Source organism: Nelumbo lutea, chromosome 1 (genome assembly GCF_056320005.1).
Source record: "Nelumbo lutea isolate HS-2025 chromosome 1, American lotus-T2T, whole genome shotgun sequence".
NCBI classification, from domain to species: Eukaryota; Viridiplantae; Streptophyta; class Magnoliopsida; order Proteales; family Nelumbonaceae; genus Nelumbo; species Nelumbo lutea.
The window spans coordinates 27,662,588-27,682,047 of NC_142684.1; the positions used below are offsets into that span (position 1 = coordinate 27,662,588).

At 40.3% G+C, this 19,460-nt stretch overlaps 1 protein-coding gene across 1 annotated transcript in view; it reads right to left on the reverse strand.

Moving 5' to 3' along the window:
- LOC148874073 (threonine--tRNA ligase, mitochondrial 1-like) overlaps positions 1-15,155 on the reverse strand; it is a 75,913-nt gene extending 60,758 nt beyond the window's left edge. Inside the window, exons 1-4 of the mRNA XM_088943051.1 lie at positions 14,844-15,155; positions 14,003-14,114; positions 12,110-12,235; positions 10,647-10,706 (exon numbers count right to left, since the gene is read on the reverse strand). Coding sequence (XP_088799177.1) covers positions 10,647-10,706; positions 12,110-12,235; positions 14,003-14,114; positions 14,844-15,130 — 585 coding nt within the window. The 5' untranslated portion in view covers positions 15,131-15,155. The remainder of the gene's footprint in view (positions 1-10,646; positions 10,707-12,109; positions 12,236-14,002; positions 14,115-14,843) is intronic.
- Between the last annotated feature and the right edge of the window lie 4,305 nt (positions 15,156-19,460).

Consider the following 19,460-nt stretch of genomic DNA (forward strand, 5'->3'; position numbering starts at 1 on the left):
ATTGTGCCTTCTTCAATTTGCTACTTGCTAGAGCATTTGGAAGGAGTGGAATGGACGAAGATTCAACAGTTTGTCCAATCCAAACAAAATTGACAAAGGAGTGGAATAGCCTTCTGGGTTTTATATCTTAGCCTAACTTATATTTTATTTTTATCTTTCCTTTCAATGGTTTAAATTGAATCCACGTGCACCTAACCTAACTGTATGGATCACCTATGTCCCTGTGCTTTCCTTCAAACAAGAGTAGAGGCAGGCTACACAGTTGACTTTTTTGAGCAAAAGGTAAAGTATAATTGAATTAATGAAAAGGTCCTTTGTAGTTAAGTAACATAGTGTGATTTTCTTAAAGAGGTGCCGTGATTTGGAGAAGGCAAAGACTGGAATGCTCAGATCTGCTGAGAAGATGGGAGGCTTCATGGAGAAAGTAAAATGGAGGTCAGCTCTGAGGATAGAGGCCAAAGATTTCGTCTTCGAAGAGATACGGATCAAAGGAAGACTGGGTTTGAAAGTAAGAGAACAGAAGAAAGCCACGACCCTTGTAGAAGGCTCAGAAATGATTGAGTGGGTGAAAGAGTTTGTCTCTGATGCAGCCGCTAAAGGGGAGCAGAAATATCGGAAAGAAAATTTCTCAGGATCGGGTAGGAGGTATGTGCTGGAGAATGAGAGGAATGCAAAAGGTGCATTTATTTCTTTAAATTAATATTTCTCTAAAGGAAGGAAACAAATGATTTGCCTTCCTCAAGGGAAGAATGACCAAGGGTGGAGAAGGATTTCTGGGATACTAACAAATTTCCTAAATAGAAGGAAAATGGAGAATAAAGAGAATTTGAAAGTTGATGAAAGGGGACAACGACCAGAAACCAGAAGCCAGTTTGTGTGTAAAAAAGAGGAAACAAACAAAAAGCTTGTGGCCATGGCAAATAGGAGGGACCCTTCATTGATAGCAGATGGGACAAAAGGAAAATGGGATAGAATGCTAGTGGTTGAAGCTGGAGGGGTGGTGACAGACTGGTGGAAAGTTGAAGAAATGTTGAAGAGCAAGATGGAGCTAAGAAGCACCTTTATTGTGACCCCGTTCAATCCTGCTAAGGCAGTGTTGGACCCTCTTGAAAACCAGGTAAATGTTAGAGCACCAAGTATCTAAGATGATCTGGGAACCTCCTCGGTTTTTACATGGTCGTTTTCATCAAATTCAAAAGTGTTCACAGTGGAAGATAATGTAACTGTTTGAGTAATTGGGTTGCCATTCCATCTCTGGAATCAAGAAACAGCAAACTCAATTGCTTCTTTGTGTGGAACTCGCCTTGATGGTGTTTTCTGGGGAGACTTGCGAAGTGCAGCCATTCTACTAGGTGGTGTAAAACCAGAAGATATACCAAGGAAGGTGAATGTAGCTGTGGAGGGTTTGTTCTTTCCAGTGTGGTTACTGTCCTCCATTAAAACTACCCTGTAGAGAGAAACAAGACAGGAGGAAGACGAAGAGGTGGAGGAGTTGCAACTACGTGGCAGTTTGAAATTGGCTGGAAAAAAGAAACAAGGAGTTTTCACAAGAATGGAAGCACAGCCTTTAGGCAGCCCAAAAGACTCAGATCAGGAAACCATTAGAAGTGTTAGACGTGTTACACAAGGCAACGGTGGGAAAACCAACGCTTCTTTTGCTCAAGCAATTGCTTGTGGCGCTAAGCAATTTATTGCAGAGGAGAGGAATGGTCTGAGTGCAATCTTTTGTGAAGGGAATGAGTTGAGCAAGGTGGAGAACATTAAGATTTTAATAATAACTTTTGAGAGTGTCTCCAACTGGAGGGTAAATTTTGATAAAAGTTGTGTGGCTGGAGTAAACATGGAGAATAGGGAGATTGAATCCATTGCAGAATGCTTAGGTTGCAATATTTCTTCTTGGCCTTTGACATACTTAGGAGCCAACCCTTGGCTACCCTTAGGAGCCAACCCTAAAGAAAGTAGTTTCTAGGCCCCTATTGTGGAGAAATTTGATAAGTGCTTGGCGGCTTGGAAAAAGAATTACATCTCAACAGGGGGTAGGTTGACTTTAATTAAGGCTACACTTGCCAACTTTCCAACTACTAAGGGCCCGTGAATAGGATCTCGTCACGGGTCGGTCCACGGGGAAAACCTCCTGTTTTCACTTGTTCCTCCCTTTTCTTGAGGAACCTATCTTGGTGCCTTAATGGTGATTTGTTCAAGAGATCACCAACTCTCCTCTGCTCTTTCTTGACTGAAAATTTTGATGCCTTTATTGAATATCATCAGTTCCTTAAATAGGAGATTACAAGAAGATAAGAGTCCTACTTTTAGGAAGACTCCTTACTAATTAGGAAGAATTCCTACTAATCTATACTACTGAACAGATAAGATAAGAACACTGAACAGATAAGACTCCCTACTAATCCATACTATTGAAAACAGATGAGATAAGAATATTGAACAGATAAGATAGAACTGTATCTAGCTAGAATCAGATAAGATGAGAATCAGCAAATCCTGCACCCTTTACTGTTGCTGCCAGCGGCGATATTTCTTCCCAATAAAAGCATCCACATCATTACTCCCCTCCTGGACTAAGAGCTTGTCCTCAAGCTCGAAACCAGGATATGTGTCTTGAAACTCAGTCAAAGGGATCCAGGTGGCTTCGGCTAATGGCAAGCCGGTCCATTCCACCATGACTTCAAGAACACCCCGATTGATTCTGGAGCGAACAAGAGACCGAAGTTGGAGAATGAGTTTGCCCTCTTTCAAGGGTGGTAAGGGGGAACTCTGTCAGGAGGAATACCCTTAAACGGCTTGAGCAAGGAAATGTGGAAAACATCATGGATCCTACTGTGCTCTGGCAGTTCCAGCTGGTATGCAACCGTACCAATCCGCTGCAAAACCTTGAAGGGTCCATAAAATTTAGGAGCTAATTTAGGAGCAACCCTGTGACCCAAGGAGCGTTGCCGATAGGGCTGAAGCTTTAACCAAACAAATTGTCCCGATTCAAATGGCAATTCCCGATGATGCTGGTCATAGGCAAGCTTCATGCGTAGCTGTGCCTGTTGTAAGCGAAGAGAAACTTCAACTAGAAGGGCATCGCGCTCTTGTAGGGAACGATCAATCTCCTCCAAACGAGTAGAACCGGGTTCATAGGATAACAAATGAGGAGGGTCACGGCCATAGACGACCCGGAAAGGTGTCATTCCTAGGGAAAAATGATAGGCAGTGTTATAACAATACTCGGCCCAAGGAAGTCAATCAACCCACTGTCGCGGTTGATCTCCAACAAAACAACGGAGATACATTTCGATCATTCGGTTCATCACCTCCGTTTGACCGTCCGACTAAGGATGATATGCTGAAGAGAAAGCTAAGGTGGTACCATGTAACCAAAACAATTCCTTCCAGAAGGTACTAGTAAAAACTGAGTCCCTGTCACTGACAATAGATTCCGGTAACCAATGTAAACGGAAAACATGAGTAAAAAAACGTGGGCGACGGAAGTAGCACTGTACAGATGTGACAAAGGGATGAAATAAGCATACTTAGAGAAGCGATCCACCACCACGTAAAGAACTGATTTTCCTCCAACCTTGGGTAGTCCCTCTATGAAACCCATGGAGATATCAGCCCATATTTGTGCTGGAATCGAAAGGGGCTGAAGAAGGCCAACCGAGTGCAGGTTTTCCCATTTGTGTTGTTGACAAGTGGAGCAGTTTTGGATAAAGTCCCTAATAGAGGCCTTCATACCTTGCCAATGGAGATCCCATGAAGAAGCATAGTGTCCTTGTCACGCCTAGACAATGCATCTGTGGCGCGATTTAAGGATCCTGCCTTGTAGTTAGACCTGTTCATGGGCCGGGTGGCCCGACGGGCCGGGCCGGCCTGGCCCGGCCCGGCCTGGCCCGGCTCGACCCTCAGACGGGCTTGAACAGGCTTTTTGGTCCGCAGACTTAACCTCATGCCAAAAAGCCCAACCCGCATAAAATTCGAGCCGGGCTCAGGCTATGCCAAAATAGCCCGGCCCGACCTGACCTATAGTTAAACCTAAGTAAACCCGGCCCGACCTATAGTTAAACCTAAGTAAAAACCCTATGTGATGTCCATTTGAATAAATTTTTTGATTTGAGAAGGTTGTTGATTCACTTGTAGGCCCATTGTTCATTTAAATAGGGGAAAAAGCATCTGAATTAAAATATATAATGTCTATTTGAATAGGGAAAATTTCAATTTCTTTTATTAGGTCGAGCTTCGATTCGGGCTTCGGGCTTTTTATCAGGGCTGGGCTTGGGCCCAAGTTGTAGGCCCGTTGGTCGGGCCAAGCTCGGGCTCGGGCCTAACATTTTTCTGTTAATAAAGAGTCAAAGCCCAGCCCGAGCCTGACCCGGCCCGACCCATGAACAGGTCTACTTGTAGTCCACCCGGAAATCAAAACCAAACAGCTTGCTAACCCAATGTTGTTGAGGAGAAGTGGTAAGTTGCTGCTCCAACAAGTACTTGAGGCTATATTGATCAGTTTTGACGATGAATGACCTTTCCCACAAGTACGGTCTCCAGTGTTGGACTGCTCTAATTAACCCAATCAATTCGCGTTCATAGGCGGGTAATTTTAAATGACAATCAGCAAGTTTATGGCTGAAGAAGGCAATCGGGTGCCCTTGTTGCTATAATATGGCTCCAATCCCTATTCTGGATGCATCGCACTCAACTGTAAACTCGAGATCAAAGTTCGATAATTGCAGAACTGGAGTGGAGGAGAGGGCATTCCTTAAACTTGCAAAAGTCGCATCAGTTGCGCCGTCCCAATGAAAGGCATTCTTCTTTAGCAGCTTGGTTAATGGGGCAGCCAACAGACCATAGTTCTGTACAAACTTGCGGTAATATCCTATCAAACCGAGGAACTCGCGGAGAGCCTTGGCGGATTAGGGCTTGGGCCATTCCTTGATTGCTTTAATTTTGGAACTGTCCACCGTTACACCTTGCCCATTGATGACATGACCCAAGTAAAGAACATGGCGCTCCCCAAAAGAGCACTTGGACCGTTTAAGGAAGAGCTTGTGTTGGCGCAGGAGCTCAAAAACAGTCGTCAGATGATGCACATGTTCTATCCATGATTTACTGTAAACTAAAATGTCGTCAAAGAACACTAAAACAAATTTGCAAAGGTGGGACTGAAATACCTCATTCATTAAGGACTGGAATGTGGATGGGGTGTTTGTAAGGCCGAACGGCATAACTAAAAACTCAAAGTGGCCATGATGAGTTCTGAAGGCAGTTTTCTCAACGTCTCTGGAAGCCATTCGGATCTGAAAGTATCCCGACCTGAGGTCTAATTTGGAGAAGTATTGGGCACCATGAAGTTCATCCAACAACTTGTCCACAATGGGAATAGGGAATTTATCCTTGACAGTCCGGTTATTGAGCTCTCTGTAGTCAACACAAAATCTCCAAGTACCATCCCGCTTCGCCACCAACAAGACTGGCGAGGAGAAGGGAGAACGGCTAAGGCGGGTGATCCCCTGCTTCATCATTTCAGCACATTGCTTCTCTATCTCTTCTTTCTGCAGATGTGGGTAGCGAAAGGGTCGAACGACGACTGGTTCTAAACCCATCACCAGAGGGATCTGGTGATCGCAAGCTCGAGAAGGAGGAAGTCCCTTGGGTTCTTGGAACACATATGAAAATTTGGCGAGGAGCCTTTCCATAGTCATTGCATGCGTCGTTTCGCCTTGGAGCACATGAACCTGTGGTTTTTTTGCCTTTACCCTGTTACCCTGCCAAGTGACTTGCTTCCCATTCAAGCGGAATGTCATCGTTAAGGCGCTGAAATCCCATAGGATTGGGCCTAGGGCGATTAACCATTTTACCCCAAGAACTAAATCAAATCCATCCAAGGATAGCACAAACAAATCAGCAAAGAAGGATTCAGATTCGACCTGTATTTGGACGTCCTTACATATTCCCGAACTGTGAACTCTTTCACCGTTTGCTACAGCTACCTACAGTCTTGGTCCGATTTCCATAGGCAGTTCCAACTGAAGGGCATCTTGCTCATTTACAAAATTGTGTGTGCTTCCTGAATCAACGTCGTTCTGCCATCTCGACCCTAGACAAGCGCGCTTAATGGGGGGTGCCACCACGCTGCTTCCCACACTGGATGTCGTCCTGGGAATGTTGCTCATATGAGGCTTATGTTCTCGGCTGGCTGCAGAAGATGGGGCCATTCCGGGTGTTTTCAGGGGTGACCATGTTGTCGATGGCCGCCCTAAAATGAAAGTTCCGCGGCTGAGTTGTAGCTTGCATTCAAAAGCGCGAGCTAGATTTATGGTCATAACCAGGTTGAGGGGATTTTGCATCTGCACATCCACCCTCAAAGGTTCTGCTAACCCTACGGTGAACATGTCTACCTGCTGGTCTGGTCGTACCGATGCTGCTCAGACAAGGAGGGTCTGAAACTGGCACTGATATTCAGCCACCGTTCCTGTCTGTTTGAGGTTGATCAGTTCACCTAATGGATTGCTTGTTAATGGGGGCCCAAACCTGAGAAGGGAACTCCAACCACCCCAAAGGATCTCTAGCGTCGTTGTAAGAAGGGAACTCCAACCTGCTATATTTGGGAACGACTGCGGCTCCCTGGGCGACGACCTGCTGCTCGCTGGACGATTCTGCCATGTCTGGTCGACGGCCATTTGTGGTTGCAGGCCCTTCTGGATTCCTTTCCTTGTTAGAGAAATATAACTCCATCAAGCGCCATAACTCTCGGACGTCGTTCTTGATCTCGCGCACCTCCGTGCTGTTCTCCACGAGCTTGTGCTCCAGTTCATGCACCCTGGATGTCAACTGCTCCAGATCACCCATGACGCCTTGCTCTGATACCGGATTGCTAAGGGCCCGCGAATAGAATCTCGTCACAGGTCGGTCCACGAGGAAAACCTCATATTTTCCCTTGTTCCTACCTTTTCTTGAGGAACCTATATTGGCGCCTTAATGGTGATTTGTTCAAGAGATCACCAACTCTCCTTTGCTCTTTCTTGACTGAAAATTTCGATGCCTTTATTGAATATCATCAGTTCCTTAAATAGGAGATTACAAGAAGATAAGAGTCCTACTTTTAGGAAGACTCCTTACTAATTAGGAAGACTCCCTACTAATCTATACTACTGAACAGATAAGATAAGAACACTGAACAGCTAAGACTCCCTACTAATCCATACTACTGAAAACAGATAAGATAAGAATATTGAACAGATAAGATAGAACTGTATCTAGCTAGAATTAGATAAGATGAGCATCAGCAAACCTTGCACCCTTTACTATTGTTGTCGGCGGCGATATTTCTTCCCAATAAAAGCGTCCACATCACTAACCTACTTCCTTTCAATGTTTAGGATTCCTCCAAGGGAGGCTAAGAAACTGGAGAAGAGAATGAGGAACTTTCTATGGGAACTAGGAATGGTGAAAAATGATCATTTGATCAGATGGAGATAGTTAACAAACCAAAGGAAGAAGGGAGTTTAGGGATAGGGAACGTAGTGCTGAAGAATGTAGCCCTTTTAGGGAAGTAGTTATGGAGATGGCTCCAAGAGAGAGAGAGAGAGAGAGAGAGAGAGAGAGATTATGGCATGAGGTGGTGGCAAGCATTCATGGTTGCTCAGGAAATGTTTGGGATTCCGGGATATCTCGCCGAGCTACCCTTACTACACCTTGGAAGGCAATACATGGTATTCTCCCTCGCTTCCTCATATTCATCAGATATGATGCTTGTTCTGGTAATGCAATTATGTTCTGGGAGGATATTTGGGTGGGTACTCAACCCCTCAAAGATCGTTTCCCCTTGCTTTATTCCCTTTCCCTTCACAAACATGAGCCAATTGCAACTTTCCTCCCCAACCTGTTAAACCCCTTATCTTTAAACTGGGACTTTGGTTTCCCTAGAGGGTTAAGGGATGGTGAGTCGAGTAGTGTTATTGAGCTAATTCATTTACTAGAATCCGTTTGTTTGGACCCCACTTCTTCTAATCAAAGGGTTTGGACTCCTCATCTAAAAGGTACATTTACTTGCTCTTTTTTTATTCTAAAATCCCTTAGTTCTAACCCCATTTCCCAAGGATTTCCTGTCAAAGAAGTCTGGGCGCGACCTATTCCCCCAAAAATTGTTGTGTTCTGCAAGGAAGTCTTCTATGGAAAAATCAATACTTTGGAGAACTTACAAAAAAAGATACCCTCTCTTCGTCTTTCCCCAAATTGGTGTTCCTTGCGTAAGGCTGAGAATGAGGAATGTTTCCATTTGTTGATCTCATGTTCCTTTGCTGCAGCTATATGGAGTTGGAGCCTTTCTTTATTTGGAGGTAGGTGGTCTGTGCCTTCTAATTTAAACTCGTTATTCAACCCATCTGTTTTTGTTTGGCACACTAGAAAAGGTAAGGTCATGTGGAAATGTGTCAAGGCAGCCATTTTGTGGACTCTTTGGGAGGAAAGGAATGCAAGAATTTTCTTAGAGAAGGAAAGAGGATTAGATGATGTGAAGGATTGTATCCTAACAAGAGCAATCCATTGGCTGAAAACCGTGGATATTTTTTATGACTTCTCCTTTGATGACTTGTGGAGGAATTGGCTAGTAATAGCTAACACTTCAACAAAGAAGAATTCTGTCAGAATGGGTTCCGCCTTTGGAAGGTGTCATCAAGCCGAACTTTGATGAAAGCAGTCAAGGCAACCTCGGGCCTTCAGGTATAGGGGGTATCCTAAGAAATAAGGACAGCAACATAATTTCCTTATTCTCAGGACCGGTGGGAGTGGGGAATTCCACAAGGGCAGAAATCCTTGCTGCAGTACAAGGAACTCAGATCGCTAACCAGCTTGGGGTGGAGCATCTCCTAGTTGAAAGGGACTCTCAAGTGGTAACAAGGTAGCTTCTAAACCCGGATACCATCATTTGGGGCTACAAAGATCTCATCAAAAAAGTAAAGTGGTTAACCAGAAATATGAGAGTTGAGGTAAAATGGGTTAGTAGGTTTGCTAATTCTATGGCTGATGCTTTAGCCAAACAAGGGGTTTCTAGGGAAGATCTTTTTTGTGCTTCTTTGTAAGTTGTTATTAATCTGGAAATCTGTACTTAACTAGCCCGGAGAGGTTGCAGCTCGTGCCTTTCCTTGGGGACTTTGTACCATTGTCTATTGCTGATTAACAAAATTATTTCAATTATCAAAAAAAAAAAAAAAAGAAAAGGTCCTTTTTAGTTTGTACAATGTGAAGCTGTACAAAAAGCCAGAAGGACCTCAAAAAAAGGTCATCCTCAAAAAATTACAGTCAGAAGTAACCTCTTAAAGTCAGGAAGAATAGACAACCAATTCTAACAAAGCCTAAAGCCAAATTGATGATTTCTTCTTCCAAAGAGGATTTGAGCTCAAAACCCCTGGCTATTCCTTTCCATCCATACCACCCACAAAATTGCTAGGGGAATAACAGACCAGCACCTCTTTCCCTTTTTTTGTCATCCCTTGGATCTGCCACCCCCTCCAGGCATGCTTTTACTGAGGCCAGCATACACCAACTTAACCTTAAACTTCTTAAGAAGTGGTTCCAGATTTTTCTAACGAACTTGCAGTGTAAAAACATACAGTTTATAAACACACCGCAGAGACTACACCTCAGATCATTACAATTAAAACCTTTCTTCACCAACATCTCTTTAGAGAGACACTTCTCTAAAGTTGCCAACCAAACAAAGAACTTGATTTTGGAGGGTGCCACAGCCCCCCAAATAGCCCTGCTAGGAAAGAGAGCTTCAGACCCTCCCACTATGGGGTTGTAGAAGGATTTAACTGAAAACTCTCCGCTTCTGTTCCATCTCCATATTAAAGAATCCTCTGATTGCAGATCCAACACCTAAGACTGAAGTAAAGCTAGGAGATTGCCAGCCTGCTCAATCTCCCAGTCATTGAAATCCCTTCTAAGGCTGGAACCCAGCACATAGCATTGTCCCTCAACACAAAGGTATCAGCTACCATTGCCTCTTTATCTGCAGCCAGACTGAACAGGGTGGGAAACAGTTCTTTAAGAGTTCTCTCCCCAGTCCAGGGATCCAACCAGAACCTGATCCTTCTCCCATCCCCAACTTTGAAGCCGATTCCCCTTCTGAACAGGCTTGAAGCTTTGCTACCTTACATCTGAAAATCTGTGGAGCTGAAGTTCTAAGTGTTTTCCTCCCTATAACAGCAACCATATCCAAGGGGCTCAAACCAATACTGTTTGGTTTTCAATCAGTAACCAATAACTTTTGTTAGATGATAAATTAATTAATTACAAAGCATGCCATGCAACAAGAAAAAACATGATCAAATAAAAGAAAATCAATTATTATAAGAAAAAACTTGACCACAACTTAACCAAAGCAATACAACAGTCCAGAGGAACAGCCCAAAATCTAAAAACAAATAAAATTATTATGAGCAGAAGAACATGCTGCAATAGATTCATAATATGAAATATTAATCATTAAGAATACAAATAACTTATTACAATTAAATATTGAGAGCAAAAGAAAATGAATGCCTTAAACAAAAAAAAAAAAAAGCTCAGTTCCAAAAGGGAAAAACACCCACCCCTACCCCTAAAAAAAGTTTTCATCCCAATTTCAACCACAATTATGTTATTACCTCCCCTCTAGTGGTACAGGGTCCAATACACAGCTTGCAACCATATTCCATCTCAAGGGACTGTCATGAAAAGAACAAGAATCCACTTAAACCAGGAAATCTTGAAGTTAAAACAGCATAAGTAATAGAAGGAAATAAAAGAATTTATTCAAGTTGTCAAATAGCAAAAAGAGAAAACTCAAAACCATAATATGGTGCAGTATCCACAAAAAAACCCCTATCCAACTACCATAACATCTATAAATCTCCGAAAAGGAGATACCATACTTATGGAATTCTTAACAAATTAGAGAATCAACCTCACCATACTTATGGAATTCTTAACAAATTAGAGAATCAACCTCTGATTTGAAAACCTTGTAATCTAATGAGTAATAACCCATGGTGTGAGGAAGATGGAAAATAAGCTTTGATAAAGGAAATGACAGGCTTGCTTATATTAGATGTTGTCTTTTAGAGAAGAAGGGGAATATAAAATTAATAATTCTTTTCTTTTCTAAAAGATAAAGTTTAATTGTACTAATCCAGATGTAAAAGCAACATATATAAGTATCCCATGCACAGTAAGAAGCTATTTTATTGGAAGGGAAGGATCTCCTAAAAAATTCAGTAGGACAGCAGTTAAAGTAGGTGCAAATAAAAAACAAAACAAAAAGGAGAAGGGCTACTTCCCTGAGTCCTTTCTTATAGCTGTCCAAGAGTGCATGGTAGCTGGTACTAATGTTTCATATTTATGTTGTATTTCAAAAAGTTTGGACAAGTCACAAGAAAAATGTCCTACCACTTATTTGCACAAGATCTATGGTGGTTCCTACTCATCTTGATAAATGATTAGATCATCAGATATTTACATGCATAGATACCTTGACTCAACTTGCACAATTTCTAATGAACTTAAATGTATGCAATCACCAACATTGATGCAACTATATGCTCCAACATTCAACTACCATTTGTAGTAAATTAATATATCTGATAATATTATTTAAGTGGCAAGTTCATTATAGCATACTGTGGTTGTTGGTTTTCCATCAAATGGATATTTTTTTATCAGCTTTCCACCTATTAGATATTAATAACAAAATAAATCTAGACTATTGAATATATCTTGTTTCCTTGCTTGACTACTTCTTGCTCAGAAATTAAATGTTAAGGCAACTTCTATGATGCCAGAGTATGATATCAGAAGAACTTTAACCAATCAGAAACCCCCAAATGAATTTTGATGAAAACCAGTTTATTGGTTACCACTTCTATGATACTGGTTGACTGGTTATCAGCTTTTCAGATAACAACTTTTTCAGTATCATCGTCAAACTTGTATCTTTAGGGTTCAACATACAACGTGGACCTGATCATAGCCAAGTCAGTATTTCCCAAGATTTTGTGGTCATATGAATTGGTCTAATAGATGTACCCATACCCAAGCAAATGTACAAAAAGCAATTTCTAAGCAAGCTCACCTGTCCAAGGATGTGAGCACTAGAATGCCAAAAAGTGTCACGTCCTTCATCCGCCTCGAATGTAAACAACTTCAGTTCACAGTCTCCCTCTAGAGGCCTAAACATGTCCCAAAGAACTCCATTCACCTGTACCACACGAAAATCAAAATGGATACCAGCAGGAATGGCACTACTCTATATTTAACAAATTAATAAACTCCTTTAGATTGCATAAGCTAGAAATAGAAATACAATATAAGCATAGGTCACTGGTCACATCAACACACTGGTGGTTTCTGTACTGACTCAACAGATAATTTATTATTGGTGGCTCAATTATTGAACAAAATATTGGTGTTATCAATGTGGTGAGGCAATGACTAGTTGTTTTGGCCTCTCTAGTCGATGCAATGACCAGTTGGTGCCTAGGCGCTGACTAGTAAATGAAAAAAGATGTTCTAAATTTAAGATACTGATAAAATCCCATAAATAAGTTAATATAGACTACAATTATGCAAGAAAATAATGACATTGAACATTTAGTTGACAGTCATTGTTTTGCAAACAAAGAAAAAGATAAGCAGGATAGAGCAGGACAGGGAATCACAGATCTTGTTCTCTAAAAATAGAGTGCAACCTTGACAATTCGATATGACCTTTGTTTGTGACAACTCATACCAACATACCAATGATTCGAAGATGAGAACTTAAAAGAAATCCTCTACTGCCTTCTTTTATTTTATGTGTTTTTACTATTTTATATACCATCTTACAATCATTTTTTTCAAGAAGAGGTAAAGTATGAATTTCATTAAAAGCCCTGTACAACTAGAGGCTGTAACAGGGAAAGCCATACAAAAACAAAGCCACTATCCCATCAGCATTTACAAAAATATTTACAAAATCAAAAAAGGATCTAAACTCTGAACTGTATAAGGTTGGCTCATGTCCCATTACAAATATTTAAAGCGACAGAATAAATAATATTCTATATTATTTCAAATAATTAGAGATACAACAACCGAAAAAAATTAAATGACTTTGTGATTGACTAGGTTGGCTCATTAATTAACAGGTCAGCCTAATTAGTACTCAATCATCTTAGGGGACTGCATCACGAGTATTGACCAACTAGTTAGTGATACAATTGGTTTGGCTCATAACATGTTTTTTGGTCAGTAGCTGGCTCATATAACATTGCAAAAAAATTTATAATAAAGTAACCAACCACACTTGAACTTTACATATCAAGTTAGCATAGTTGACAAGGCATTGCCTAGGCGACTAGGCGCCCTTAGCTGGGAGCCCTGCCCAAACGCCTTGACTTTTAGTAACTAGGTGCCCGCCTGGGCGACAAAAATGGCAAGTTGGGTGCCTTTTATGATGTCATTTATATTGCTGTATCTTTTTTTTATCAGAAAAATGAAAATTTTATTCAATTAAGAGCAATGTTTTAAAACGTGGAGGCGTGACGCAAGGCATTCCACTACCTAGAGGCGCGAGGCATAGTTCAGAACGCAAGAGGCGTAAGCCTCCCAAACACAAGGAGGCGTAAGCCTCCTTAAGAGGAGGGAGGTTAGGAGGAGGATGAAGAGGAAAAATTCTGGTATCCACACTAGAAGGTTTGTATAAAAAGAAGACATATCTTAAGAAACAGATTGCAACAAGTAAGAGAGAGAAAAAAATTTCTGGTAACCACAAGAATCACATAATAAAGCCGAAACTTCTTTGCAAGAGCCAGGTACACATGTAAGAAAAGAGGGAAACGGTAGAATTTTGTACTAGATTGAACTACAGCATAAAAAGGACGACCTGCCATAACCAAAAGCCAGATGCATCTTGACTTGGATCCTATCAACAAAGGAAATCTTCAAAGGGGAAACTTTCCAATTTAAAAGAAAATGTAATACGCACCTGGGATATTAAAGCGTTTGCAGCCAAACTTTTTGAGATGCCCTTTGCGATATCCATAGGTGAGGATATCCACTTCTTGCCTTCCTTGACAGTGCCATCTGGCAATGTTATCCTGAATATCCCAGAAAAAAGAAAAAGAACAAGAAAAATGGTAAGTAGAACAACAGAATTGACAAAGCTACATATGACTGCAACAAGGAGGATATGGAGGGTGGAAAGTTCGATTATATAAATAAAAAGAATAAAATTAATGTTGCCACTAGATAACAATACAAGGATTGTCACTATAACATTCTCCAAATTTATATAAAAAATAATGTAAAACAAACCCATATTTTCTAAACAAAGTGATCTATCAACTTAATGCCAAAACCACGTAATTGTGCATAGACGTAACAGCTAAAAAAATTGATCTTTCAAATAAGCAAAGTTTTCTTTTTTGGGTCCCTTTGCACTGCTTTCAATCTTCATAGATACAGAGAAATGAGAAACCTCTATTTGAATCAGGTAAAACGGCTGAATTCAAAACAGTGACTCGCATGAAACATCCTAAATAAGTAATAATGCTTGATTTTCTGTGATAACTATTAAATATTACAAGAAAATAAATCAAACAGAGCGAGGAATTTGAGTGAGTAGCTCAGAAACTTTAACGGGAAAAATAGACGAATATTGGGTTCAAGAGAATGGACAGCTAAAGTCTGTAACCACGTTCTTAATTCATTTCTAAAGTTGAAGAATAAAAATAGTGTTTAAATGCTACCCAGAAGATTATAAGGCATAGTTAGTCGATGACTAAAAACTAATCAGAAAGCTAGCGTTTTTTTTTATCTGTTCCTACTTTATGGGTTCTCCGCCGATGCGCTGCCGCTCTTCGATTTGCTGTGCTTTGATGGCTTCGAAGAGGCGAATGCGCTTCTGAATGACAGAATGAAGATAAGCTTCATCTTTTGGATGACTTGGCTTGGACTCGGGCTTCGGTGTCTCTCCCATTGCCAGTGTGGCGCTAGAAGAGAATAGACGGACGAGGAGGGCTTGGGTCAGCAGAGAAGAAGCAGAACACGAAGAAAAAGCTGTAGCAGCCCGCCCACAAGATGACAAGAGAGGCCGAACCTGGGAAAGGAACATGAAACGGAGTTTCCCTGATTTTAAGTTCAGTTTTAAATGAAGACTTATATGGGGACTGTGCAGGGTCCGAGCCCTCGAATAGCAAGCGTGGTTGTCAAGCGATCAGAACTTGGGCTGCGAAGGGATCGGGTCGAATTCTCAAAAGACCATATCCGATTCCGACTATAAGAATCCGCGAGATGGACCTAAAGGTGATAATTTACAACCCGGACCGGATATTCCGGGTTCGGGGCAGGGATTATATTCCCATCCCCGACCCCGATTTCCTAAACATCTCCCATCCCCGTCCCTGATATCCCATCCCCGTCCCTATACTATCTAGTAGGTTTCTGCACTAAATCTTGGTTCCTCTATTTATGTGATCCATTGCTTCATCATTTCCCAAGTTTATTTTGATTCATTTGTGACCTCAATCAACTCAACCAACAATTTCCCTTTCTAGTTGTTGATACTTTCTTTTTGCTCAATCATTAGAGGGTTCATGGAATGTGTGATTGGGCAAAAATGGGTCAACGTTAATGAGCCTTAGGCCGTTAATTGGAGTGTCTGGTTAAACCGGGCACAAAACAACAAAAACTAAATTGAAACCCCTCTCAATTCGAACCCTCCCTCCCATTTTCTCTTTTCTCCTCCACCAAACTCTCCTACCCCCACAGCGAATACACCACACTGGCCATCATCCGTTAGTGGTGAGAGCTCCGGCGGTACATTCTACGGCATCCTTCTCCTCCTCCTTTTCTTCTTCTACCATGCTTCTCATTCCATTAAAGACTCTCTCTGTCTCTCTCTCTCTCCTTTCAACTTTCAACTATGAAGACACCCACTAGCCACCATGTCTTTTTTCTTACTTCTTATAATTGCAATGGACACACGTAGCAAAGTCTTTGTGTTTATCTGAATGAAGAATTAAAATAGAACATTTATCGTATAACCAAATGTCACCGAGGTCCAAAACATCACACATGTGGCCAATGACATATCTAGACAATAGTCCTATGTCGTTTAAACTTTTTGAACTTCTTATAACGATATGCATAAAGGTGGTTGTTTACATTCCAGCAAACTAGTCAATCTATCAGTGAAAAGTGAAAACTGAAATTTTAGGTATTATATAGATAGATAGATAGATAGGTATTATCCTTAAGATAAATACTTATGAGACTCGTGTTAGTTTATAATGTTCTCAGTCGTTTGATAGACTTTGGGAAGTTTATCTTTTCAAGGCTGATACTAATGTGCTGCCAAGTTGGTTGGGGTGGCTTGTCTCAACTAGCAAGGTTAAACCCGAAGCACATTATTGTGGGTTTGTTTAAAACTCTGAACCGGACCATTTTCCAGTTATGCCCCGGACCTTGGAGACAGATGGGCAAAGCTAGAAAATTACACCTAACCCCTAGACTCGATTATGGTACTGCACTAGGTGTTGGATTGGGCTGTCTTTGATATGCCAATCAATGAGATCCTTAGCGGGGGTCAAAACCTGTGTATGTTGGGTCAGTCTGAAAATTCATCTGAGTGGGTGATCTTAGTGAAAAAATCAACCCCTTTGTTGAACAAAGTGAATAATTGGGGATAGCACTCTCTCTGATGAAAGCCTAAATTACCGCCAGTTGATTTCAAACTTGTTTTGCAAAATATATTTATATAAAGTATATATATATATATATATATATATATATATATATATATATATATATTATGTTTTATGAAAAGGTTTGCAAAGGTTTTAATTCCCGGGATCTATCTGAGTAGAGAGTGCAACATTGTACCTTGCAGCCGAGGGAAAGATCATCTCTTGTCGAGTAGTGTTTGATCATTATGGGCTAAGAAGTTAAGTGTAAGACCATTTAGGGCTTATATACATGATGGCTAACCTCACTTAAGATCATAGTCCTTGGGCCTTCATAAGGTGGCTAGACCCAAGGACCATTTAGTGTAAATGTTGGGCCTGCTAAGAGCCTATACTGATGGGCTCAGGGGTTCATTGTGTTTAGTAGAGAATTCGGTTAGGCCTTGTAACAGAGGATAGCTGAACCCATATGGCTTTTGTGAAGATCAATGTTAGGGTCCCACGCCATACAAAGAGAGTCAAGTAAGCCAATATGATTAATTAATATGGGTGAATCTGAGTTTAGATCTGGATTTGGATCAACAGGAGGATAAGATAAGTCTTATCCACTTAAGAGTTTATATCAAAAAAAAATTGGATCAAAGAACTCTTTCCTAATAGGATTAGGAAAGTTGATCTTAAAAGGTTATAAATAGATTGGACGAATTGTATTATTAAACACCTTTTCTACAATAAGTTCTCTCCCTCTGTTCTTGCCGCCCTACTCTGTTTAATCTCTAGTTCTTGGATTGATCAATATTATATCTTGATTCTGATTTTTGCTAGAAAAATCATATTTGAATCGCGCTCACACTCCCTTGTCTGATCCTTGCTAAAGGATTGTAGTTCTTACTGAAGGACTCCATTGTTGATCCTGCTTCATCTCAAGTTGTGTCATCTTCAGTGGAAGTGGGTTTTGATGCACTCTTTGAGCATGAACACCTACTTTAGGAGCTACACATGTGGATTCCATATCAGGTATTGCTCTCTCGTTTTTTGGTTTCAAATTTCGTCCGGTTTGTTTCAAGAATGATCCAAAAAAAATTGCAATTTTTTCTAAAACTGGGAATACGATTCTCAAAAGGAATAAGGAAAACTTTTAAAATTTCGCTCAACCACCCTGCATGATTCGACCACCCATATGATGAATCTCCCTTCCCTTAGACCTATTGCTTTATCCATGGTTTCAAGTCATATTGACATTGACTATCTATGCCCATAGAAAATAAGGGTTCAACCTATCTCTAAAAGAATGCAAAGCAGTATAATCAATTCTACTTAGTAGTGGTAACTCTTAACTTTTCTTCATACTAGTAGAATGGCATATACGATGCATGGGGAAAACCAATGAACGATTAACCATAACTAGGTATAGAACTTACTAATGTGTTACCCTGAATTTGAGTATTTTTAATGCATTAAAGGTCCTTGGTGAATAGTGAATCTATTTATTTTTGCTCTCAGATCAATAAGAACATATGGAGTAGATTCATGCAAATATGTCAAAAATATTAAGTATACATTCCCATATATCAAGGGTCTTTGTTGGGAAAAGAACAAATTCACCCATTTCTTCCCTTTCCTACACTGACGAAATACCAAAGTTGGTTATAGAGTTGAGAGGCAATAGTAGTCTCTTGAGGCCTGCAGTTAATGCAAAGACTTGAGTCCAATACAAATGTCCAAGCATAAAAAATTGTAAAGAAAATAACTTGAAATCAAGAAACATTCATAGAAACAGTTCTTTTAGTTTAGAAACCTCAAATTATCTCAGAATACCAAATGAAAAGTAAATTGCACATAGAGAATGGAAAACTACAGAATTAATTCAAATGCCAAGAAATCCATATTATCCAAGTATCAACCAAAATCTTTTAAACTCAAATCAACCCATCCAATCGGCATAGAAAACTTATCTTTTGATAGATTGCAGAGTTAGGTAAAGCCACTCTAGGTTAACAATATTTAATTAAATACCTAGACATAAGTTCAGCCAAACCCAAGCATTCATATCTATTTCACTTACTGAATTTTTTACCTAAGCAATAGGCCTCCGAAATGTCAAGGCAAGGCATTAACTACACTCAAAATTTTTTGGCTAAGTAATTTGATTGAACCCAGATAGGATTATATCCAAATCTGAATTCAAATCATGTATGTCCATATACCCATTTTATTTCAAAGCTCGATATATCTATAGAGAACCAACATAAACCTACAAAATTAAACACAAAATAAGGTTTTTCATTTGCAACCCTATGGCCAAGATAAACAAAAGCTAAGACAAGGTTTTTCATTCAGTAAAACTGTCAGGAACAAAAAAACTTCAAAAAATTTGGGCAATGCATAAAATAATGGTTGATTTTTTATTGGTTGCATTAGCACCTATTTGCTTAATTATTGAAGCTTTGAGCCAAAATGAAACTAAACTTCAAGATGGAATTTCCTTATCCAGTTGGGCCTAAATACTAGTAATATCTCCCCTTCAAGATTCCAAATTGCTCATTCTATACTCTCTATGACTAGGTTTCCTAGGCAGCACTAATCAAACTCAAAGTTTGATAGAACCTGGAGAGGGTTCCAAGTCCTAATGCATTAAACAATGGTCCAATGGTCCCAAGTCCTAATCCTGTGATTATGCCACAACATAGATGGAATAAGTACTGAGTTCTACTACCTTGATCCTAGAAAACATCTTGTCTATTAAGAAGGAATATATTC